The sequence below is a fragment of the Dipodomys ordii genome, unplaced genomic scaffold, assembly GCF_000151885.1.
Source record: "Dipodomys ordii isolate 6190 unplaced genomic scaffold, Dord_2.0 Scaffold7, whole genome shotgun sequence".
NCBI classification, from domain to species: Eukaryota; Metazoa; Chordata; class Mammalia; order Rodentia; family Heteromyidae; genus Dipodomys; species Dipodomys ordii.
This window is the reverse complement of record NW_012267223.1, coordinates 11049336-11074108: the sequence shown is the minus strand read 5'-3', so window position 1 is coordinate 11074108 and position 24773 is coordinate 11049336. Positions and strand designations below refer to the sequence as shown.

The 24773-nt window shown below is 50.8% G+C and overlaps 1 protein-coding gene across 1 annotated transcript in view; it reads left to right on the top strand.

The window, feature by feature from the left end:
- Window positions 1–24773, top strand: part of Sdk2 (sidekick cell adhesion molecule 2) — a 121264-nt gene that overhangs the window by 10876 nt on the left and 85615 nt on the right. The window contains exons 2-3 of the mRNA XM_013037715.1: window positions 12801–12907; window positions 21970–22117. Of these exons, the coding sequence (XP_012893169.1) occupies window positions 12801–12907; window positions 21970–22117 (255 nt within the window). The remainder of the gene's footprint in view (window positions 1–12800; window positions 12908–21969; window positions 22118–24773) is intronic.

The following is a 24773-nucleotide window of genomic DNA, read 5'->3' as shown; positions in this document are numbered from 1 at the left end:
AGAAAAGCTCTTCCCTGATGAACTCGGGCTATTTATTTCCACCACGAGGAAATTTAACATGCAAATTAGGAAAGGTTTGATCATTCATCACCTGAAATTGACAGATTGGATTTGGCCTCAATCCCTGGTAACCATAGCACACGGATGGGCGTAGGGCATTAGAGGTCCACAGGGAGGAAGGGGTGGGGGTGGGCTCCCTCCAAGCACATATGCTTCTTATCATGGGCCGCTTCAAGGCACAGAAATGAGTTGATCTTTGTTTCTTCTTGAACAGCTGGGTCAGAGAGCCCAGCTGCCCCCGGGGTCTCCCCCTCCCACCCCGGCCCAGCTCTTCCAGGACACAGAAACTAATCAGACCTTGACTCTGCTCTAGATCCCAGCAGGCAATTGGCCTCAACAGGTGCCAAGGGAGTTCATCTTGACCCCTGCTTCCTGGAGCGGCCTTCGTACACGTACACACACACACACACACACACACACACACACACACACACACATCCTCCCCACCAGCACCCCTGAGATCCTGCCCTAGGGCTTATTTGTGGGGTTTCTCCCATGTCCCTGCCTGGCTTCTTTATCTCTGGAGAGAGGCCCTACATTTCTGCTCTCTAGGTTGGGGCAAGTCAGGCTTCCTGCAGTGCTGTAGTGCTGAATTTTCCCACCCAGGGTGGTGGGGGGCTCCTGAGTGTATAGTTGGGGTGAGGCAGGGGACAGAGAGGGATTATGGTTCCAGCTGGCCGTCCACTACAGTGGGCCAGGAGGTGCCGGGGCATTCTCCAGGTTGGCTTGAGTAGAAGGGCTGAAGCCCCAGAGGGATGGGGAGGGAGAGGCTATTCACCCTGCAATCAGCCCCCAGCAAAGCTTGACACAGGCCAGGAGGACAGCCCATGACACGCCATGAAGACTCTAGGCCCCTAAAGATCATGTGCTCCCACGTGTACCCCCTGAGGCTGGCCAAGGCTGGGCAGTAAGGGAGACCGGCCACACGATGTGACGGGAGCTGGAAAATCCTGGGGCTGCCGCCTCTTCCATCTCCCCACCCTAGCTCACGCCTGGCCCCGGCCGGTGTCCAGCGACCTCAGCATTCACCTTTTCCAGATGGCCGCCCCTCATGGGTCTCCAGAGCCTCATTAATGCAGTTCTGGTCTGGTTCCCCCCTGAGGAGCCTCTGAAGTCCCCTGCACAGGGTGACTTTGGAGAGTGAATGGCAGTAGCAGGTGGTGCTGGATGAAGATCAGGGCATCAGAGGGAGGGGGCGGGGCCACCGACGCCACAGGCAGCTACCCAGGTCTGCCCTTGTTCAGAGGAGCAAGGGAGGAGTCTGAGTAGGACCAGGGCACAAACAGCCACCTGGGTCAGGCTGTACCTCAGGCTGCCTGTAGGGCAAGCATTTGCCTGGCAGCTCAGACCTCCTGCTCTGCCTCAGGGTCATTGGGGAGGGACAAAGGGCACTGGTCCTTGCTCCCAGGACAGAAGAAGAAGTGAATGAGAGCGGCACTGTGGTAACCATGGCAACTCACCTGAGTGTGACAGCACTTGTCTCCTACCAGCGCACAGTAGCCAAGAGCACAAAATCTGGGACATTCGGCTGAGGGCTTTTTGTCACCTGCTGGCTGTGTGATCTCAAGCAAGTTACTTAACATCTCTGTGCCCTGGTTTCCCCATCTTTTCCATCTGCCAAATTTAGACACAATGCTAGCCTTGTAGTGTGACCAGAAGGAATAAATGCATTATGGCAGGCCAAGGCTGCAGACAGTGCCTGGCCCACAAGTCACACAGCGAATAAAATACTGAATCGCAAACCTTGGCTCTGCACTGCATCGGCAGAGCTGCACTGTAGACAGAGTCTACCCAGCAACGTGGGTATTGGCTGCGGCCCCATGGTGGGTGCTGTCAGGCCCAGGGAGTGATCGGCCAGCCCAGGCTTGCTGGACACCCACTGGGTATCAGACCAAGTGTCAGGATGCACCAGTGTGGAAAGGCTAGGGGTGTATGTGGAGTTCCTAGATACGGGCACTCAACGGGGTGCAAAGGTGGGAATGGGGAGGGCGGGGAGAGACAGCCCAAGTCACCTACATCCCTGCTATAACAGGTCAGCTGATGAACTCATCAAAACCAAGACAGTGTAGCTGGTTCTCCACATACCCCACCCTCCATCTAGACTCCACTGGAGTTTAAGATGGCCTTAGGGGCAGGGGGGAATGAATCTTGAGGATTTTTCTGCCCAGGCTGATCTTAAACCTCAATCCTCAGATCTGGCCTTCCTGAGTAGCAAGGGTTAGAGGTGTGAGCCACTGGTGACTGGTGGATCCTTTTTTTGTGGTTTTGAGTAGCTCACAGAACTCAAGGAAGCACTTGGGTTTGACAAGCTGTGGTGGAGGGTAAGGAGGACACATGGAGAGACATGAAGGGGGAGGTCTGATGAAGTGGGGTCACCACCCTCCAGAACCTTCCATGCATTCAGCCCTCAGGAAGCTCTCCTAGTCCTGGCCTTTTGGTTTTTGATGGAGAATGTGTTGCTTACATGAGACTATGGGCTCATGGAGTAGTGTTAGAACTGGGCATAAAGATGCAGTTCCACATCTGTAGATTAAATGGGGAGAGCCAGCCAGGCCTGGACATACAGCAGAGTCCCCAGTGGAATGGGAGGAGAAATCAGAGCTTCCATGATCTGCGCAAGGGAAGAACTCCTAATGAGAAAGGCGTGATGAAGCAGGATCTGAGGGCAGCCATGATCTATTTGTCATTACGTCATGGTGATCCCGCGGCTACTTCTGGAGACTTAGCCATGGCTAGCTTGGCTCAGCACTGACCTGCGTCAGGTCTTCCTGGGACAAAGAGTAAACATGGCACCATACACCGTTGGCCGGCAGCAGGACTGCCTGGTACCCCAGGGGGGCCTGTGCCCAGCTCCCCTCCACCTGCCAGGCAGCCTCCAGGAGATAGTACTCCTTCCCCAGGTTTTCAGCCATCATGAATCCCCATCTGGCCTACAGGAGACTGAAGAGTAGGGCTGGGCCAGACAGGTAGCTCAGGCCAGCTTGGCAGAGCGGGGCAGGGTTCATGCCAGCACAACTACTCTGGTGCCCACTTGGTAAGGCTTCCAGTGTGTGCCCTCCCCCCTCCCCACTTGGCATGAACTAGCCATGGTTCTTGGTGATCATGCCTTTGCATGGTACAGGTGTTGCACCCCCTTCACAACTGCCCAGAGAAGACAAGAAACCTGCCCTTGGTCACCCAGCCAGCCAGTTCACAGAGTGGAAATGCAAGGCCTGTGCTTGCCGGCCTGCGCTGGGTCTGTTTAGAAACACAGAAATTTGCAGGGTGCTGGTAGGTCACACCTAGCCCGCACCTGAATCCTCGCTACTTGAGGGGCCAAGATCTGAAGGTAGTGTCTCTAAGCCAGCCCAGCAGGCTGTAGAGCTGTGACTCAGTTGCTGAAGCACTCATCTTAAGCCAAAGGAAAAAGCTAAGCAAGAGTACACAGTCTTGAGTTCAAGCCCCAGTACCAGCAACCAAAAAACAATGGTTAAAAACACCCAGGGTCCTCCTCCTTCTAACTCAAGCCTTTTCTACCTCCTTTCCATTTTCTCTGTAACCCAGGACCTTGCCCTCATCAGCCACCACCCTCCCCCGAGCCAGCCCAGCTGCCCTACCCAGCCACCCAGGCTATCAGGCTCCGTGCAGTCATTGGACACCTGTCCACTTTGCCCCGCCCCTTGGCACCATCTCACACAGTCCCCATCCATCATCTCTCACCTGGCCTATGGCAAAGACTGAATTAGCCCCCACCTTGCCCTTGACTGACTCCATCGACTCCCTTCCTGCATAGAGAGCCTCACAGCAGCACAGTTCACAGACATGGCCGATCTGGGCCAGGCCCTTTTCTGAAAGGTTCTCTTGGAGCCTGTTGGTGGCCCAGCTAGTACAAGGGCACTATGGACAAGGTGAGCAGTGGCTATGTGCCAATAAAACTTTATTGGGAGAGGAAGGGGAGGAGATTTGACTGTCATGCAATTTTCACCTATCACAAAATACTCTTTGGTTCCATTCCAAAGAGTTTACAATATAAACACGAATGTGTTGGTATGCTTATGGTAAAAAGGCTGTGGGTTGTAGAGTTGGAGTGTGGGCGCTAGTTTACTAATCCTTGCCTAATACTTTTTTTCATATGTGTATGTGCTGAGACTGGGGCTTGAGCTGCACCTAGGTGTTGGCCCTTAGCTTTTTCGCTCAAGGCTGGTACTCTTATTACTTGAACCATAACTGCAGCTCTAGTTTTGTGGGGATTTTTATGCATTTGTTTGTTTGTTTGTTGTTGGATAATTGGAGACAGGAGTCTCACAGACTTTTCTTCTAACCATGATCCTCAGATCTCAGCCTCCTGAGTAGGCAGGATTACAGTGTGAGTCACTGACACTAATAAAGTCCTGTCTTTGGTCATATAGAGCAGTTAATTGAGCCGGGCGTCGGTGGCTCACACCTGATTGACACACGGCCATCCTTCTCATTGACCACAGGGCCTGGGGATCAATCCGAGCATGTAGGATCACCCCTGGGGAGGCCTCTGAAGCAGCTATGCAAAGGGTCATCATACGAGCTCAGAGCACCATCTGTAGGTAGAACCTCCATGCTACCTGCTTGTAGTCCCACAGAGCTTCAGAGATGGGCAGATTCGAGGGTCCCAAGGAATGCTGAGGTCAGGACCAGAGCCCTGTGGATTTCTGAGTGGGGAAGCAGCCATACAGGGGCACTGTAAGCCCAGAGTGTCCTTCCTGGGTCTCGGAAATGATGTGGCATCATTCCTGTGCTATCCTTCCTATAACCCAAGGCTGTTGCTTACAGTCTTCAGAGCATAGATAATATCCATCAATGTCCCTAACTCCATCACCCCTCAGCATTACCAGATAGCTCTTCTTGCCAGGCTTGCCCCTCAACCTGTAGTAAACCCAGCTGGTTAGGTTCCTGTGACTGCTGGACCAAATTATCACCAACTTGGTGACTGGGACCAATGTTCCTACAGCTATTGCAGTTCTAGAGATCATAAGGCTTAAAGTCAAGGTGTCTGCATGGCTGGTTCCTTTCTGAGCCTCTCTGGGATGTCTGCCCATGTTCTTGCTTTATCCAGCACCCTAGAGGGGCCTTGCTTCCCTTGGCTTGTGGCCCTATATCACATGAATCTCCGCTACCATTGCTGTGTGTCTTTCTCTGCTGCCTCCCTTTCAAAGGCCCAACAGGATTGCACTGAGCCCATCAGTCCATCCAGGATCATCTCCCCATTTCAGGAGCCTCTGTCAGCTGCCAAGTCCCTGGCCCTTGGCTTCCTATGTCTGCTATTGCCAGGTAGCACAGGTGGGATGGCTTAAAACAACAGAAATTCATTCCTCACAAGGCTGGAAGGTGGCGTCAAGGTGTGGACAGAGCCACACCTTCTCTGAGATCCCGCCAGGAGCACAGCATCCTTCCTCAAGCTCCATGGGCAGAAGCTGGTATATGTGTCAGACTCTTACCAAAGATGGGGGATGGGGTCATGGAGGGAAACACGTGTGTAGAATTATAGCTCTGGATAGAAACCACTTAAAACAGAAGAACAGAAAAATCACTATTTCTATATTTCAACCTGATGACAAACTCAGGCCCCACCCATCTACTTCCTGTGTGGAAGAACATCTGCATCCTCAAGGCTCCACCCATCTACTTCCTGTGCTGTAGAGTTCTACTTCCTCAAGGTCTCTCTGTTCCTCTTCCTCCCCTCACCTCTTCCTCCTCCTCCCCTCTCCTCTCCTCTCCTCTCCTGAGCTCACTTCCCTTCCTTACCTCTCCCCTCCCCTGCCCTTTCCTCTTCTCTCCCTCTCTCTCCTCTCTTCAGCTGGGCTGTCCAAGTCCTTCCTGAGTCACTCCCATCACCAAACTGGCCAGTCCTTAGCAAACTGCCCAGCCCTCTTCCACATCCAGTTCTCAGCCTGTTTTGCAGAGCCCTCTTTCTCCCATTAGTCATCCACAGTCTGTCCATGTGTGAGGGACAGCAGGGCCAACAGGCAAACCGTTCTTCAAGGTGAGCCCCCAGGAACGAAGTTATGGGGTACACATCCATTAGGGTTCATGTCCTCCGTGTGCCAGGCTACAACATGCTGGATTCCTCCTGGCTGTGCACCCTGGAGCAAGTTGCTTTGGATCTCTGGGCCCCATGCTGTGGTCTGTGAGCCAAGGATGAGATGGTTCTTATGTTAACCACACCTCCTACCGTGCTGTGCTGGGTTAAAAGAGTTGATATGTGTTAAGGTTCTTCCAACAGTGACATTTCTTATTATTATAATAATAATGGTTATTCTACGAGTTATTATTACACAGCAGGTGTGCTTTCCCTTTGAATCACCGTGGACAGAGTTTAGCAAAAGCAAGCTCCCAATGTAGAGCCACTCTGCCTTTGGCCAGCCAAGTCTCAGTGCTACCTCCATCCCCTCCGGGGGTACAAGGGTAGGATGAAGATGTCACATACACACACACACACACACACACACACACACACACACATACACCTTAGTGTTTTGTGCCTATTTCCCAGAGGGACAGGATCCTGGATCCCTGATCCTCATGGTACCCACTGTCCCTGAACCCCTGTGGGTCTCTGCTGCCCACCCCTGGTGGGCATGGTCCCTCTGTTGCTTCCCTCCATGAACACAGTTTACTTGGGGAGAAGAGGCCTCGTAAGAACATATGTGCATGTGTGTATGTGTGACAGGGATGTGCCTACATGCTGCACAAGTGTGTACAAGTGTAGGCAGTAGCGTGTGCACCCCCAGGCACATTGTAGCCTGCATGCGTGTGATCTGTGTAGACGTGTATGTGCACATGTGCACCCAAGTGCACACACACCCTTCCTGTGCGTGAGCACCACCACCCCCAGTACATCTCCAGGCATCTGATTTATTAACCAGGACAATACAAGGAGAGCGTGCCTATTATTTCTGGTGTCCGCATCCGCTCCTGACAGCTTCGTGGAATTGAAATATCTTATTTAATGTGAGTAAGAATCATTTTAAATATCAACTGTGACACTCAAGGACTCGAACCAAAAAGGGCATTGTGTGTTTCCCCGCGTGCTGGGGAAGATGCCACATTTGTTAGGCAGCTATTTTCTCTCCTGCTCTTCTCTTTGTCTCTAAAAATCCAATTATCTGTCCTGGTCCCTGTCCCTGATTTCAGGCCAGGCCTTTCTCCCTCAGCCCCTCTCTGCATCGCAGAAGAGTGGACGGAGTGGCAGGACCACCCCATAGGGTAAATCAGGACACTGGCATGAAAAAAAGGACGGGACTTCCTTTGCCACCCCCTTTGCTGCCCCCACACCAAGCCCTGCCCTTAAAGCAGTGAAAGCCTTGTGAACTAGCTAAGTGTCCTCCATCCAGCAAGCTTTCCCCCGGCCCTGCCCTTCTCCAACAGCTCAAGACAGTTGTGTGGGTAGCTATGAAATGATCACCCACATAGAGTGAGGGGCAGGACAGGAGACTGGGTCTCCAGATTCTAAAGGAGAGAGATTGGAAGTTTGAATCTGCTTACATTCACATAAGGATGCTGATACCATTGAATTGTGGATGGCTATAAACAAGAGGACTGGATCTGGGAATGTTCACATATCCCCCCAGCCCCTGGATCCAGCCCTCATCTCCCTGCCTTGTCTCTCCCTCTCTGGACAAAGTATGAGATTGCAGGTCAACCAGAAAGAGGCTGCCAGCTACCTGCTATAACTATCTCTCCCTCCCCCTCCCCTCCTCACCCCCCCTTCCTCCCTGGGGGAAGCTGGCAGCCATGGAGATGATGATGGCCTTTACGTTCAGGGGATGCTTAACAGTGAGCTGGGTTTGCAAACCAAGATACTAGCTGCCTGACTCCCTGCTGTTCCCAGCTTGCAACTGGATGGCATGGAGCAGGATTCCCCCGGCCAGAGAAGCAGTGGGCAGAACTGTTAAATAATGTTGAATGCAAGTCTGAAATGGGTATGGAGTGGCAATCAGGCAGGCCAGGGAAAAGGAGGCAGGAAGATCAAGACAGGAGGGGACAGAGTACCTCTGGCCTGTCCAAACCCTTCCTCATGATCCCAGGTGGTGCCTGGGCATCTGGCTGGAGCAAAGGGACATCAAGTGTTCTGCAGAAATTGACTTTCATTAAGGTTTACATTTCTCCACACATCACTGACAGCCGCAAACAAATCCAGGTGCAATGAGTCCCTGGTGCCTTCTTTTATAATGTGTCCTTAAATTATATACACAAAGTGCACTTTTTAAATTTTATCTTTAAAATAAAAGCTATGTATGTATTCGATAAAGAAGAGTCTGATGGCATAGAAAGACATAAAATCAAAAAGTGGAAGTTTCTCTCCCTCCCTTCTTGGCTATGTCTCCCAAAAGGGAGATAACATAACTTTATCTCGGAAAATCTCTTATATGCCAGGCGCCCAAGATTCACGCCTGTAATCCTAGCTATTCAGGAGGCTGAGATCTAAAGATCCATGTTCAAAGCCAGCCTGAGCAGGAAAGTTCATGAGACTCTTATCTACACCACCAAAAGAGCCAGAAGTGGAGCTGTGGCTCAAGTGGTAGAGTGCTAGCCTTGAACAACAACAACAAAAAGCTCAAGGACAACACCCAGGCCCTGAGTCCAAGCTAGGACCAACACACACACACACACATGCACACACACATGCACACACACACACACACATGCACACACACCCCAAAAAAGAAAGAAACCTCTTATACACTTACCAGTGTGTTTAAGTGATCATATGTGGGTGCGTTTGTATGTATATATGTTCACCTGTTTATATTTGCATATAGGTGTATATTTATGATGTGCATGTTTGTGTTTGTAATTGCAGGTATATATTTGCATGTGTGTATTTGCACATATGTGTATCTATACATATATAAATTATATACAATTTCCATTTATCTATATGGGGCCAAATCATATTATCACACTATTCTTTGATAGTGATGGCATAGGGATTAAAAGGCTTAAATTATTTTTCTAAGATCAGTTTGCATGATCCAAAGCATTTAGCTAACGGTTTGGTGGCCAGTGTCACTAAATAACAACACCTAAGGATAAGCTGTTCTTCCCATTTCTGTCAGTTCTGATCTTGTTTAGCCTCCTGTGACCTCATACATTTATTCACACAACTCTTCCCTGCTCCCTGGCTTCAGCTGCCTTTCTGTGCTCTGTGTATCTTGGAGATGTTTTCTATTTCCTCCCATCCAGGTATTTTTCATTCATTCGGGGACCACAGCATCATTTATTGATCCAATTCTATTCTGATGGACGTTTAGGTTGCTTCCAATTTTCCTTTGTTTATCTCTGCCATCTCAAGCAATGCTACAGTGAACATTCTTTTGCATATTTTTGTCACATTGTTGCAAATGAATCTAAAAGGCTTGTTGCCCAGGAGTGCAGCCCAGGGGTCAAACAGCTGATAGACTTTGCCCCAAAGGTTGGACCTGGTTGCTGTGTCACCCAGAGACCTGAGGGCATGACCCCTCCCTCTTACCAACAGTGGGGTGACCGTATCTGAAAACCCTTCACCGTTTGACATAGGAATAGTGTTTTGTTCTGAATTTCTTTCATCATGAAAGAGGCAATGCATCTTTTTTATGAATTTATCAACCATTTCTATTTCTTTTCCTCCCCCTAGTACTTTATTTATTTTTTTTTTTTGTCGGTCATAGGGCCTGAACTCTGGGCCTGGGTGCTGTCCCTCGGCTCTTCAGCTCAAGGCTAGCGCTCTACCACTTGAGCCACAGCACCACTTCCGGCTTTTTTCTTTTTGCTTATGTGGTGCTGAGGAATTGAACCCAGGGCCTCAGGCATGCAAGGCAAGCACTTTACCACTGAGCCACCTTCCCAGCAACCTCTAGTGCTTTTTTTTTTGTCAGTCGTGGGGCTTGAACTCTGGGCTTGGGCGCTGTCCCTGCGCTCTTCAGCTCAAGGCCAGCGCTCTACCGCATGAGCCACAGCACCACTTCCAGTTTTCTAGTGGTTTATTGGAGATAAGAGTCTCACAGACTTGATAAGAGTCTCACAGACTTTTCTGCCTAGGCTGGCTTTGAACCATGATCCTCAAATCTCAGTCTCCTGAGTAGCTAGGATTACAGGTGTGAGCCACCTGTGCCCGGCTTCCCCCAGTGCTTTTTAACAATGCTGGATTATATTTGTAAAGGTACAGAACCCTGCAGCCCACCTCTCCCTCTCTTTCTAGCGCCCTTCTAAGGTCACTTGGTCATTGTAGCAACCCCAGCTGTTTCCCCAAAGTCATTTCACTGCGCTGGGGTGAGATGGACCAGCAGGAAGGACCACATACCCGGCCCAGGGTTTGAGGGGTGAAGGAAAAAGACAGATTTTCCAGAGCTTGAGCACCTGCTTTTTCCTCTCGTCATACTGCACAGTAGCCAGGAACAGATAAACACTGCTACTACTGGCAGAGATAAGAAGGTTCTAGACAATGCTGCAGAGTCAGAACAAACTACCCATGTGTCTAGCTTCGAGTAAGGCATGCACACTATCCAAATGAGAGGTGGGACCCTGGGTGGTGCGCACAGCAGATTTGGAATCAGAAAAGCTAAGAAGGAGCCAGGCACTAGTGACTCCAGCCTGGAATCCTAGCTCCTCAGAAGGCTGAGATTTGAGGATCGAAGTTGCCAGCCCAAGCAGGCAAGTGCATGAGACTCTCAGCTCCAGTTAGCCAGCAAAAGCCCAGAAGGGGAGCTGTGGTTCAAGTGGTAGAGCACCAGCCTTGAGGAAAAAAAAAAAAAAGCTCAACGGCAGTATGCCCAGAAACTGAGTTCAACCCCCAGGACTGGCAAAAAGAAGGGAGGGAGGGAGGAAGGGGGGAGGATAAGGGGCTCACTAGCCCTGCCTGTTACTACATGTGAGTCTAAGATTAATGCCAAGGAATGACTGAATCTCAACACCCTTGCCTCTAAAATGGGGATTCTAATAAAAGCCCCTCCACCATGGCATGATTGTGGAGATGGAGATTAAGTCAGCAGCTCCCAGATGCCCGACCATGGTAGCTTGTCACTATACAGATAAAATGAGAAATGTGGTGGTAGTGTAGTGGGCTTTGCATAAAATGAAATTTAAATTTTTGTTAAAACTGTCTTTATGCTGAGATTATGTCTTTTTTATCATCTCAGAAATATTCTTTTTTTTAAGGTAAAATGCTGACTGTTTCTATTTATTTTTCTCTCCGTGGCACTTTTTTAATAGTATTCCTTTTTTTAAAAAAAATGCTCGTTGCTTGATAGTGTTGCTCTTTGGTTGTTTGGTTTTAATGACCTTGGCAGAGTAAAAAGTTGTGAGGCTTATGTTGATCCCCGTTTTTTTTAAGTGTTACTTGTCCCTGGCATCCAATAATCTGAGAACTGCTGTGTGAAACGAAGAAAGACATGAAAGGTACTTAACGTGGCGTCGGATGCACAGATGATGCCCAGAGAGGTCTGGCTGTTGTGTTGTCGCTGGGAAGGTGACAATGGTGATGAAGGTCAGGGTGATAGTGATCCTGACGGTGGTCTTGGGGCGTTGATGATGGTGGTGGTGGACATGATGGCGGTGGTAGTGATGATGATAGTGATGGTGGTGATAATGATGGTAGTGATGGTGGTGGTAATGACTAGGGTGGTGGTGGTGATGGTAGTGATGGTGGTGGTAATGACTAGGGTGGTGGTGGTGATGGTAGTGATGGTGGTGGTAATGACTAGGGTGGTGGTGGTGATGGTAGTGATGGTGGTGGTAATGACTAGGGTGGTGGTGGTAGTGGTGATGATGATGATGATAATGATACGCCCTAGCCTGAAGTTTGTATGAAATAGATCTGACAACTCCTGGGGATGGGCTCCTCCCTCCCAAGCTTGGCATACGAGAGGCTGGTGGTAATGAGCTTGTCCATGAAGGCAGCTGGGCAAAGTCTAGGATACTCAAGGTCTGGGGAGGGGTAGTACAAACCTCTTTGTTGTTCTAAAGACTTTGCTAGACTTTCCTAGAAATGGAAACAAGTGATCTCCCAGGGCCTACAGGGGAACTAGTCCCTGGCCCCAGGCCCTCCCACAGTACAAAGCCCGATCACCTGGGCCTGGCTGTCAGGAGCTCCTCTCTCTGATCTAACCCTCCCTGACTCTCAGCCAGGTAGAGGACACCTATATCTGCTCTGCAGTCACCTGCCCCATGCCACACTCTGCTCTTTAGGGGAATCTCTAAGGAGGGGCCAGCTCCAAGTCAGGCCAAGAGCCCAAGCCACAGAATGCTGCTGCGCAGCTCGGGGACCCACCAGCCTCCCTCCACTGAGCCGCAGCGAAGCTGTCTGTCAAGCTAAGGAAGGACCGACACAGGTCATCTGGGGAGACATATAAATTTCCCTGCCTCTGTCACCTCCATCCATCCCAATGAATACTTCCCCCACAGTCCTGGGCTTGGCTCCCCACATGTCTCGGTCCTTTGGGTCACACACAGGGGAGGACCACAGAACCCACACAGCCTCGGAGGCCTGGCCACAGGGACCCCAGCCCAGCACTTCCTGTCCTTGGGAAGTGCAAGCTACTTCCTGTATGGCTGAGCAAAGGCTCAGGGTTGTGGGAGGGGATCTCCCTGTCCCCCTACCCTTCCGTGCATAAAGACCTTTCTGGGATCCCATGAGTCAAGGGACTCCCTTGCCTTATCCATTCCAGAAGACGATGACCCTGTGACCTCTGACCCCTGAGCCCCACCTGACCTGCAACTGCTTGTTTTAACTGTCTTCTCTGTCCCCCCAGGTACATGATCACCAGCCTGGATCGCACTCACGCCGGCTACTACCGCTGTATTGTAAGGAACAGAATGGGGGCACTGCTGCAGCGGCAAACCGAAGTCCAGGTGGCCTGTGAGTCCAGTGGGGGTGGGGGGCAGGGCAGGCGGGGGTGTACAGAGTCCACACCCACCAGCCACACCCGGCATGTTCTTCCACACCCTCTGTGGACCAGTGGTGGCCCACCCTTCCCACCTGTCCAGCACTTGATAAAAGAACCAAGGCCCAGAGAGGAAGTAGGTCAAGGCCACTTCACTGACCAATGGTGACCACATCTGCTGGCATGGTGACATTTTACTAAGCCCAAGACTTAAGAGCTCTCCAGGGCTGGGAAGGTGGCTCAGTGGTAGAGCGCTTGCCTTAGCATGCCTGAGGCCCTGGGTTTGATTCCTCAGCACCACATAAGAAAAAAGCCGGAAGTGGTGCTGTGGCTCAAGTGGTAGAGCACTAGCCTTGAGCTGAAGAGCTGAGGGACAGTGCCCAGGCCCAGAGTTCAGGCCCCATGACCGGACCAAAAAAAAAAAAAGAGCTCTCCAGAAGAGCATGACCCACTGTTTCCTCTTCAGATGGGAGCAGCCAGTCCATCTCTTCACAGGGTCTTCACCCCAGTCTTTGGGGGTCTCAGCCCTCTTCCAGGCAGGTTTACCATTCTCCACCCAAGGAGACCCTGGAACAAAAAGAGCATGGGGGTCCCCTGGGGTCCTCAGGGGAGGCTGGGAGACACCTTAGTGAGGGAAGCAGAATAGCAAGTCAGGGATCCTCCCAGAGGGGGAGAGGGTAAGAGGAGTAGGCCCCCACCAAGCCTTTGGGGGTGACAGTCTTCTCTTCAGTGCCACCAGTGCCCAGCAAGGTTTCCCCAGGGAAGGAAAGGAAGATGGCTTCAGAGAAAAACCTAAAAGGTAGCCAGGTGCTGGTGGCTCACACCTGTAATCTTAGCTACTCAGGAGTCTGAGTTCTGAGGACCGTGGTTCGAAGCCAGCTAGGGCAAGAAAGTCTGTGAGACTCTTAGCACAAAGACCGAAGTGGAGCTGTGTCTCAAGCCATAGAGCAGCCAGCCTTGTGAGAAAAAGCTAAGAGAGGGTATGAGGCTTTGAGTTCAAGCCTTAGTACTAGAACAAAAAGGGGAAGGGTGGGGAGGAGGGGGACCTCCCCAAACGACTCCTAGATCCACCTCTTCCTAGAACACCTGCAGACTGCTGGAAGGGACTCATTATGGGTTATTTTGTGCTGGATCTCTTAGGGGGAGAAACTGGAAGATGTATTCTGAATGGTGGGAGGGTGAGACTCCTCAGAGAGCCCTAAAATCTTCCCAGGAGGGCCTCCCTCTCATCTGGAGCCCCCGGGAGCAGCCTCTGAGCTGACACAGGGGAGGGCCTGCCATGCAGAGAGGAGGCGAAGAGAGAAATCTGAAAGAAAATCTCAAGTGAGGCAGAGTGTTGATGATGATTATGAAAAACAGCCGTAATCAAAAGTGGGGGACAAATTGGCCCATAAATCAAAGGCAGCTCTGCTTATGCCCAAAGAGCAGAAAAGCCCCAAATCACAGCACTGGGTTCTGGCAGCTGTCCGTGCCAAAGGACGCTTATGCTTCCATTAACCCACCCCAGACCAAGGGGATGAGGGGGCACTGGTGGCTCACACCTGTAATTCTAGCTACTCCACAGGCTGAGATCTAAGGACCACAGTTCATAGCCAGCCTGAGCAGGAGTCCGTGAAACTCTGACCTCCTATTACTGAGCAAAAAGCTGGATACCAATGGCTCATGCCTGTAATCCTAGCTACTCCGGAAGCTGAGATCCGAGGATCGTGGTTCAAAGCCAGGCAGGTAGGAACATCCATGAGACTTTTATCTCCAATTAACCACCAGAAAACCAGAAGTGGTGCTGTGGCTCAAGTGGTAGAGTACTTGCCTTGAGCTGAAGAGCTGAAGGACAGCGCCCAGGCCCAGAGTTCAAGACCTATGACTGACAAAAAAAAAGCTGGAAGTAGAGTTGTGACTCAAGTGATAGAGCGCCAACCTTGAGCAAAAAAAGCTCAGGAACAGGGCTTAGGCCCTGAGTTTAAGCCCTAGGATGGACACGCGCACGCGCGCGCACACACACACACATGCCCAGGGAGGTAGGGAACTGCTGTGGCTGGCCTCCAGAGGAGCTGGGCATACAAATGTATGCACACTTGTGTGCATGAGAGTGTGAAAATATGTTTGTGTGGTTGGTCTGCCCCTTGGTTCCTTGGTGGGGCAGCATGTCTGTGCTCTGTGAGCATACATGCATGTGCTCGAGTGTGTGTCGATACAGTCTGCCTCCATTTGCTGTATACTTATGGGAAAATAGGTTCTAAGTATGTGTACACGTGCACACAAGGGTGAGGTGTGTGTGTATGCAAGCATGTGTACACAGACGTGCCTATATGCATGCCGGAGGCATGAGTGTGAATGTGTGCATATGTGTGTAAATGTATGCATGTAAATGTGTGTGTGCACACACCTCGATATGGGGTAAATGTGTGTGGATCCGTGTGTTCTTGATGCCCATGTGTACAGGAGAGAGTGAGGTGTGTGTGTATGTGTGTGTGTGTGTGTGTGCATGTGTGTGTGTGTGTGCCTGTGGAACCAGAAATACCCTTCAGGACGCCCATCAGTCCACACTCTGAGGGGTGATAGGTGCAGGGTCTGCTCCATGCCCTTGACCCACAGGTAACAACAAGAACTTTCTAGAGTTGATCACCCCTGAGCTGAGATGTATGGTCAGCATCCCTGTGGCTTTTTTTGTGACTGGTCCCTCAGCAGATACTTCCTCTTTCCACCTGCTTCTTCCTGATAGGGAGTGGCCGTGAACCCAGCCTCCAGCCCTGCTTCAAATGACAGCTCATAAGATGTGAGCTGTGTGGTCCTGGGCAGATTACCTAACTACTCAGTGCTTTCACCACCTCATATGTTTAAAAGGAGCACTGCTGTGGTTTCTGGGTAGCTAAGGATCGTAAGGACGAATGAATCAATGCATCGGTGTGTGTGAGCTATTCCAAATGGTCCTCAGCCCAGCTGATGCTTGAGGGGGGGGTGGGGAATAGAATTCCTTCTCCTCAGCCAGGAAAGACATTCTGGAGGACATGGAGCTTTCTCATACCGTCCACCTTGGGGTGAGCTTGTTCCCAGCCACCCCTCTGCAAGGCAGGGGCGGGGCCAGAGGAGCAGGCCGACCCTGCGGTGTGCAATAAGACGATGTACGCGTGCTCCATCAGGCCTCACAACCCTGAGGGTGGATGCCTCCTTAAACCTTCCTCCCCCTGGGTCCTTACCTCTCCCTTCACCACCAAGAGCCCCGGGGCTCTGGCAGCTTCTGCATCTGTCTGTCTGTCCATCTGTCTTCCAGCGCAGGTATAAGCCTCTGGCTCCTTGCTCTTGCCTCTGCCTTTCCAGATGGGAAGGGTTTTGTCCTGGGTTCTCACAAGTTGGCTGACCTGTTTGCCTCTCTAGGGGTCCTGGAGCCGGGCAACTCCCCCTTGACCCCCCACCGCCCTGGCTCCCAACCCTGCCCAAAGAGGAACTATGAATCAGGTCCCAATGACAAATTAATAAGGCAGCTGTGCTAACAACTAATGATCATGGCAAAGTCGTTAGAAAAAGATTCTTTACATGTTTTTAATTACAGCAATTAAGGGGAAGTCAATAAAACTTCTCCCCTCCCTGGTCCCCTTCCTGTCCCCTCCACAAGCCTCTTCTTTGAAAGTCACCGTCTGTCTCCCAGCCTTCAAAGAGAGCCGGGAGAGTTAGATCCCAAGTCTGCGCGCCTGGGCCCCTCCCCCAGCCCTCTCTTACCTGGCTCAGGCTTGCAATTGTCCAGCCCAGTGCCAGACCCAGCCACGTGCCTTAAGCCCAGGGCCTGGCCTGGAGAGCCCAGCTGCTTCTACCAGCCGCTTAGCAGCTACTCCAAAATGGGGCTGCAGGGGAACCATTTCCTTGAGTGCTTAGGTAAATTACTGTGATTAACAATTAGAGCTCCCCACCGCAAGCCTAGTACTGCTCTAAGGAGTGAGATCACAAACAAAACCCAGGACAGCGGTGCCTGGGGAGACAGTAGCTGACCATGATTACAGAAACATATACTATATAACATATGACATGAGGCCCATGAAGGAATATATGGAGACAGATGAGAATGAGAGGAGGAGAACAAGACAGAGGACCTCACTGATACAGTGGTAGCACTAGCCATTAACAAAGTGTCTCAAAGGAAGGGGCGTGAGCCTGCCAAACAGGGAGGCAGGAGGGGGTAGGGGGTGGGGAAGGTGGGGGAGGGAGATAGATCATTTCAGGTCAAGGGATAAAGTAAATACAAAGGCCCTGTGGTGAGCTTAGGGATCTGAGGCCAGTATGGCTAGATCCGAGAGCAAAAGAGAATAGGGAAGGTTGAGCTGTGGAGGTGACTCACGCCTATAACCCTATTTACTCAGGAGGCTGAGATCTGAGGATCTCGGTTCAAAGCTAGCCCTGGCAAGAAAGTCTGTGAGGCTCTTATCTCCAATTAACCACCAGAAAACCAGAAGTGGCACTGTGGCTCAAAGTGGTAGAGCTGAATTGCTGAGGGACAGCACCCAGGCCCAGCATTCAAGCCCCACGACCAACAATAGCAACAAAAAATTTCCATGTGCATAGCCTACGCTACAATTCAAAATCCCTCAAGGTCCCATAGCCACAAGAGTTTGTCCTCAGTGGCACTCACGTGGAATTCTATGCTGGTGTGAAAATGAGCTGCCTGAGTAGCCAGAAAGCACATCTCACTAGAGACTGCACATCTGGGTTTGAGCATGGTTGATGTAACCGCCAGCTCTTTAGGGGTGCATCTATATGTGGGGAGGGAGAAAGCAAAGCAGTGAGGCTCATCCCAGCAATCAGGAGAGAAAGGAGCCTGGAGAAGGGGGTGGAGGGAGGGGGACGTGTTTCAGTGTTCTGGTTCATGAGTTGGGTGATGGGTAAGAAGTGTGCATTTTCTTCTCCTTCTTTAAATTATACATGTAACTGTATTCACTTTCTGCATGCATGATATAGTTCATGATTTTAAAATGATTGAAAAGTACACAAATGCACCGATGAGGGTTCTGAAGTAGAAAACACTCTTTACAGGACCTTTTAAGCTATAATAAAGACATCAAGAAGAAGTTGCCAGGCTGGGCACCAGTGACTCACGTCTCTAATCCTAGCTACTCAGGAGGCTGAGATCTGAGGATCATGGTTCAAAGCCAGCCGGGGCTTTGAGACTCTTTTATTTGTTTGTTTGTTTAATTTGCTGGTCATGGGGCCTGAAATCTGGACCTGGGCACTGTCCCTCAGCTCTTCAGCTCAAGGCTAGCGCTCTACCATTTGAGCCACAGTGCCACATCCAGCTTTTTCTGCTCATGTGGTGCTGAGGAATTGAACCCAGGGCCTAATGCATGCGAGGCAAGCACTCTACCACTGAGCCACCTTCCCAGCTTCCCCAAGAGACTCATATCCAATTAACCACTCAAAAAAAAAGACCAGAAGTGGAGCTGTGGCTCAAAGTAGTAGAGCTGAGCAAAAAGAGCTTAGGGACAACTCCCAGGCCCTGAGTTCAAGAGAATAAATTACCAGGAAGAAGAGGCATGGTTCAATGGCTCAAGCAATGGAGTACCTCCCTAGCAAGCTCAAAGCTCTGTGTTCAATTGTGTTCAATTCCCAGCACTGCCTCCAAAGAGCAATGTACTGTAGGCCACACAGAGCTGTGTCCCAGGCAGAATGTGTTGGTGAAGATTGCAGCACCTAGTTGGACATACTATGGCATGAGGACCCTGGGCCCCAGCCTCTGTCCCCTTCCTCCCTCTGTCCCCTCTCCTGTCTCCCTCCTCCCCCACCCCCAGCTGGCAAGGCTGACTCAATCTTAGCAGCCTCTGACTGCTGAGGTTCGACCCACCCATGGGATGCGTGCACAGACAGACATTTCCTGCTGGGAGAGGCTGACTCAAGGGTAACGGTGGGAAAGAATGGGCAGGCACTGGGACCTGGGAGCCAATAAGATGGAGAGATTGTGTGATGGAGAAGTACAGGGGCGCATCCTCATACAGCCAGGACCAAAGCCACTAAGTGCCTCTCCCTCCCCAATCCCACTGTACATACAGATACAAAGCCAGACATAGGCCAGCCACACCTCCATACGTGCAAATGAGCACACCTACAGTCCTCCATCCTGCCACACGTATGTGCAGCCATCCTCTCATTCACACATAGAAACATGCATATAACCTCCTACCCACCTACACAGACACACGTGCATACAACCATCCCTCCCCCTGTACCAGATGAACATGCATACATCTGTAATTCAAGCCCCATAGAAACAGACATCTAGCTACCCATCATCACTTTCTCCATCCCTCTATCCCTCCACTTACCCAACTACCTATGCAGCCAGTCACCTCCTCCCCATCCATTCAGTCATCATCCATTCACCCCCAGGACCCTCCACATCTCCAGCCAGCATCCACCCAGGAAGTGAACAAGTCCACAGTCTTGCCCCACTGGCCTTTATTTTCCCTGATTGCCTCTGTCTCCTTCCTCCTGGCCATTTCCTCAGGACTATACCCTACCACACACACACACACACCTAGATAAACCTCACCCAGTTCCCAGCCTGCAGTGGGTTCTTCCACTGGTCCTGTCCTGGAAGAATCCAGCCCCTTTCTTCTCAGCAGTTGGCACAGATGCCTCTGAATATTTGTTTGTGGGTTCATTTGTCTCATGCCTGCTTCCCTAGCCAGACTGTAAGCTCCCCATGCGTACCTGTCTTGGGCACTTACCCCACTGGTCCACATAGGGCTCCATAAAGAGCTGTTGAATTGAGTGAGACCCTACTGTATGCAAAGCAAGGGTCCAGATGCGGGGGATGAGAGGGGTAGGCAGGGGGATTTGCTCAGGGACAAAGCAAGGAGAACAAAGCTACTTCTGCAAGCTTAGCACCCAGAAGAAGAGTTAACAAAGGGGCGTGGCTATTGGTCATGAACACAAGCAGAGAGAGTTTGGAGGGAGATGCATTGGGTCCAGCCCTGACTGACTCAAAAGGGACCAGACACTTTATCTCCATGAGTCTCCATCTCCTCGCCGACCAAATGGAGCTAATAAAATGAGAGAAAGAGAGGCGAAAGAAACACCATTACCATGAAATTGCTTTAAATTGTTTAAATATATCTTCAGAATTCTGCGGCTTTGTTTTTTCAAAATAGATAAAAATTACTGTAACAAGTGAAACCACTGTGATTTATTTGTGCAATTCTTTATAGACAGAACCATGCACAAGAAATTAATAAACAACTAAGAATGCGTATTTATTAAAATTGAGCTTGTCATATTATTGGAGGATTAAATGTGCGAAGTCTGTCTAGAGAGAAGGTAAGAGCTCGACAAGTCTGGTTTGGAATTCTGTTTGGATAGTTTGAAGTCTTTGTTGAAGGGGTAATGCTTAAACTAAACGATGAAAAATGTATAGAATCCCAGTATTTTAATACTGAAAACATTAGATATATTTCTTTAGCACTTGCCTATGTATTCTCCCAGCTTCTATGGCTGTGTAATAAATTACCCACAGATGCAAATGGGTACCGCAATAATTTATTATGCTTCCAAAGTATGTGACTCTAGAATGTGGACAGGACACTGTGGGAACAGCCGGGGTCTGTTCCACAGTGACTGAGATCTCAGTGGAAGACATGAAAGCTGTACCCCAAACCACCTGGAGAGCCACACCTGGAACAGGTGCTGGTGGGGACTCTGATAGGCACCTGGAGATCTCTCCATGTGGACCATGCCCGTGTTGGCTTGACATGGGTTGAGCTTCCTTACAACATGGCAGCTGGATTCCAGGAGAGTGAGAGCCAGTGGAAGCTTGATGACCCAACTTTGAAAGTCACACAGCATTGCTTTCAGCATATTATATTATTAGATATAGGGCCCCCAGGTTCAAGGAGGGAATATAAGTGGGAAAAAAAAAAGCTGCCTTATAAGGAGAGTGTGGGGGAAGGAGGATAAATATTGATGCAGCCCAGATATTGCTTGGCAACCAACATAATATCTCCTATAATCCTTATAATCTTATAATCCTCAGTACCTCCACGATGAAGGCCCTTTTTTCCATTTCTAATTGTGGAACAAAGGAAATGAAGGCTCAACATGGTCCAAAGTTTTGCCAAGTGTCACAGCAAATGAGCAACAGAGCTGGGATGTGAACTCAGGTCTCCAAACATCCAACGCTACCACTAACCTTCTATCTTCCAGATTTAGAACAAAGATGCTAAACAGTCGATGCTTAGCTTTTGTCTTGTTTTAGCGGCACTGCGGTTTGAACTTAGGGCATCACACTTTCTAGGCAAAGCACTCTATGACCGAGCAATGACTCTAGCTCTTTTGTCCCCCCACTGGTTATTTTTGACATAGGGCCTCACTTCCCGGCTGTAGTCTGCCTGTTTTAGACTTCTCGCTGTAGCTAGAATTACAGGCATGTGTCACTGTGCCTTGCTCTAGGTTAAGAAGGGGAGAGGGTGTGTCTCTTGAACTTTTCTTCCCAGGCTAGCCTAGAGCCTCAATCCACCAAATCTCAGCCTTCCAAATAGCTAGGATTACAGACATGAGCCCCCAGCACCCGGGCAGATGGTGGATTGGTACAGTTGGACCCCAAGACCTACCTGCTTTGGCATCCAAAGCAGAGCCGTAAGGCAGGGAAGGAAGGAGGGCAGCTTAATTCCGGAGTTCAAGATTTGAGTTCAAATCCTGGCTCTGTTCCTTCCTAGACAAGTTAATTAACCTGTCTGAGCCTGTTTGAGCAGGTTTTCTTCCCCCCCCCTCTGTTGTGAAATATGTGAAATAATGATCAGCCTCTCTTGGCTGTTGGATGAATCGATTGAGTCCAAGGATATGTGGCTATAAATGGATCTAAAACACCAACACCAATGCAGAGCGAGTCTCCATGATAGATTAGAGAATAGGGGTGGGCTAAATGCAAGATGCTCCAAGCACAGTGGCCTCTTCTGTGGGGTCATCCCACCTGCCACCTTAGCCTTCTGCCACTACCCTGAAGTCCCTGAGTCTGGCCTTCGCCTCTGACCCCTGACCCCTGTGCCTCTTCTCCCTGCAGACATGGGGAGCTTCGAGGAGGGCGAGAAGCACCAGAGTGTCTCACACGGAGAGGCGGCTGTCATCCGCGCCCCACGCATCGCCAGCTTCCCCAGGCCACAGGTGACCTGGTTCCGAGATGGCCGGAAGATCCCACCCAGCAGCCGCATGTGAGTCCCACTTTGAGGCGTGGGGGGGGGGGACCTGGGGGGATTGGAGAGAGGCTAATCCTGGGGAAGAGGCTACGGAGGGCAAGAAATAGGCCAGAGAAAGGCCCTCAAATGCAACCCAGAGTCCTTCATGCAGAGCGCTCAGCATTTCCTGGACACAGCCATCAGGGACCTCCCAGATCGCCACAGAAGTTTGTTTTACAAGGGACTTTCCTGAAATGTGCGTGCAAGGACTTGGGCCTCCCTGGGGGAATCCCAGAGAAGAGTGTGGCTTACACACTCAGCTGTCTCCAAGCACACTTAAAACCCAGAACAGACACAAACAAAGGCCCCTGTCAACATGGCAACAGGCCCATTAGCCGGGCCAGCAGCGCCAGGGGCAGTGTTTTCCTTGTGAGGTGTGGTGAGGGTGATCTGGGGTGGGAGGACTGTGGGTGTGCTGGCTTTCAGGAGTAGGTGTGGCAGGAGGGGCAAACACACAGTCTTTTCAGTGTGCACAAGGGCCCCTCTGTGTGGGCCTGGTGGCGGTTATGGCAGCCTGGCTTGTGGGCAGGAAAGGCAGAGCTCACACCCCTCACCTCCACAGAGGGCCACGCTCTAGCAGGCATCCACCCTCGGCCTCCAGGCCCTGGTCAGGGGCCAGACCCAGACCCAGCTTTCCTGTGTGTGCCCCCCAGCTCTTCCCCACCCACAGAAAACAGCATCTTTTCCCAATCTACTCAAGTTCCCCAAGTTTAACTACTTTGCCAGATCTCAGACAGCTGCCAGGTGGTGGAGCTGGTGCCAGCTATACCAACTCCAGAGTCAGGTTGAATCCTTACCTTGCATAGAACCCGCCTTTGAACAGGCACAAAAAGACTGCACCCTCGGGCTGGGAAGGTGGCTCAGTGGTAGAGCGCTTGCCTTGCATGCCTGAGGCCCTGGGTTCGATTCCTCAGCACCACATAAGGAAAAAGCCAGACGTGGCACTGTGGCTCGAGTGGTAGAGCGCTAGCCTTGAGCTGAAGAGCTGAGGGACAGCACCCAGGCCCAGAGTTCAAGGCCCCACAACCAGACCAAAAAAAAACCAAAAAAAAAAAGACTGCGCCCAAGAGCTGACTGGTGCCATGAATCTCCACCTGGACAACTGCAGAACTCACGTGGGATTCCCAAAATATACCAGTCTCACCAGTCTGGCTGAATTGAAATCGGGTGGATATTTGGACAGCGGGACTTTTGAAAGCACCCCTAAATGATTCTAGCACACTGCCAGAATTGAGATGCTGCTGTGCATCAGTACCACAATCCCAATACCACTGTGTCACAAAACATCCCAATGGCCCAACACAGTGAGCACTTACTGTATCTTTCTCTTGAGATTTTTGTGCTTTAGGCAGGGCTGGGAAGGGTCCTTCGGGCATTGTCTGGGTTTGCACTAGTCTGGGGTTGGCTGGCTGCTGGCCGATGTAGAATAACATCCTCCTGTGAGTGACAGGTGATCTGGCTGAGTGTGCCTGCCTTGTCCTTCCTCCTGCTAGTCCTGGCATGTTCTCAATTGCAGAAGAGCATGAGAGGAAACATGCATATGGATTCCACGCCTCTGCCTCTTGCCCACTGGTGGAAGGAAGGACATGGCAGAGCTTAGGAGCGAGAACTCTCAGTATCCACACTCCGTGCTGTGTGCCACTGAGTGACAGGACTGCAAAAGGAAGTGAGGACTTGGAACAATCCCCCAGGTTACAAGATGGATTCCTCAGAGCAGGCTCCCTGAGGCCTCCCTAAGGCTCAATAAAACCAGCAGGATGGTTCACACTTCAGTGGGTATTGAGATTACAGTTGTAGCTGGAAATGCTCTGCCATCCAGGTTCTGGGACAGGTAGATGAGCTCCAACCTCATCCCAATCCCCTTGCTGAGGTTGTCTCCTGTGCCCCAGGTGTACCATACTATATACCATACCATACTGGTGAAAGCATCCTGGAAGCCATTGGTAGTGACTCCCTAGAACACAGAGTTGAAAATGATTCTGAGGCTCTATCCAGACTCATGGGAAAGAACATTAGAATCGATTGGCAATGTCTGCCCTGGCTGCAGGCAGAGTTGGGTGGACATGTTGACATTGTGTCTGCCGTGCTAGAGCTTCCCTGCTAACCCCTTCTGTCTCCTTTCTCCCATTCCTGGCCTCTGTCCTCACACACTTCATTCCAGAACAGAACGACCCTGGCCCGTACACAATAAACACCTCTTCCTGGTCACACACGCCCTCTGCCTACTCTCCAAAGTACTCCTAGCAAGTTCCTGATAGGGTGGTTTTATTTCAGTAATGAGAACAGATGGTTGGTCATTGTCAAGTGGGAAGGGTCCTTGATAGCAAATTCCCTGTGTCTGCATGTTGGAGTTCCATTTCTGATGTGTGCTCTTAGTCAGAGTGTTTGTCGGGCGTGGAGGGCTCCCCCAGTGGGGAGCACCCTGACCCCAGTGGAGTGCTCTCTAAAGGGGCTCTGACCCACGGTGGGCTTCTCTCAGCATCAGGCAGGACGGCGATTACTCAGAGCCCCCTGTCTATAAGGAGACTTGACTGCTAGTAGCCTGGCTCTGGCTCTATCACCTCATTAGCTAGAGAAAAAGAAAGAAGAAAAGGAGAGAAGAAGGAAGGAAGGAAGGAGGGAAGGAAGGGAG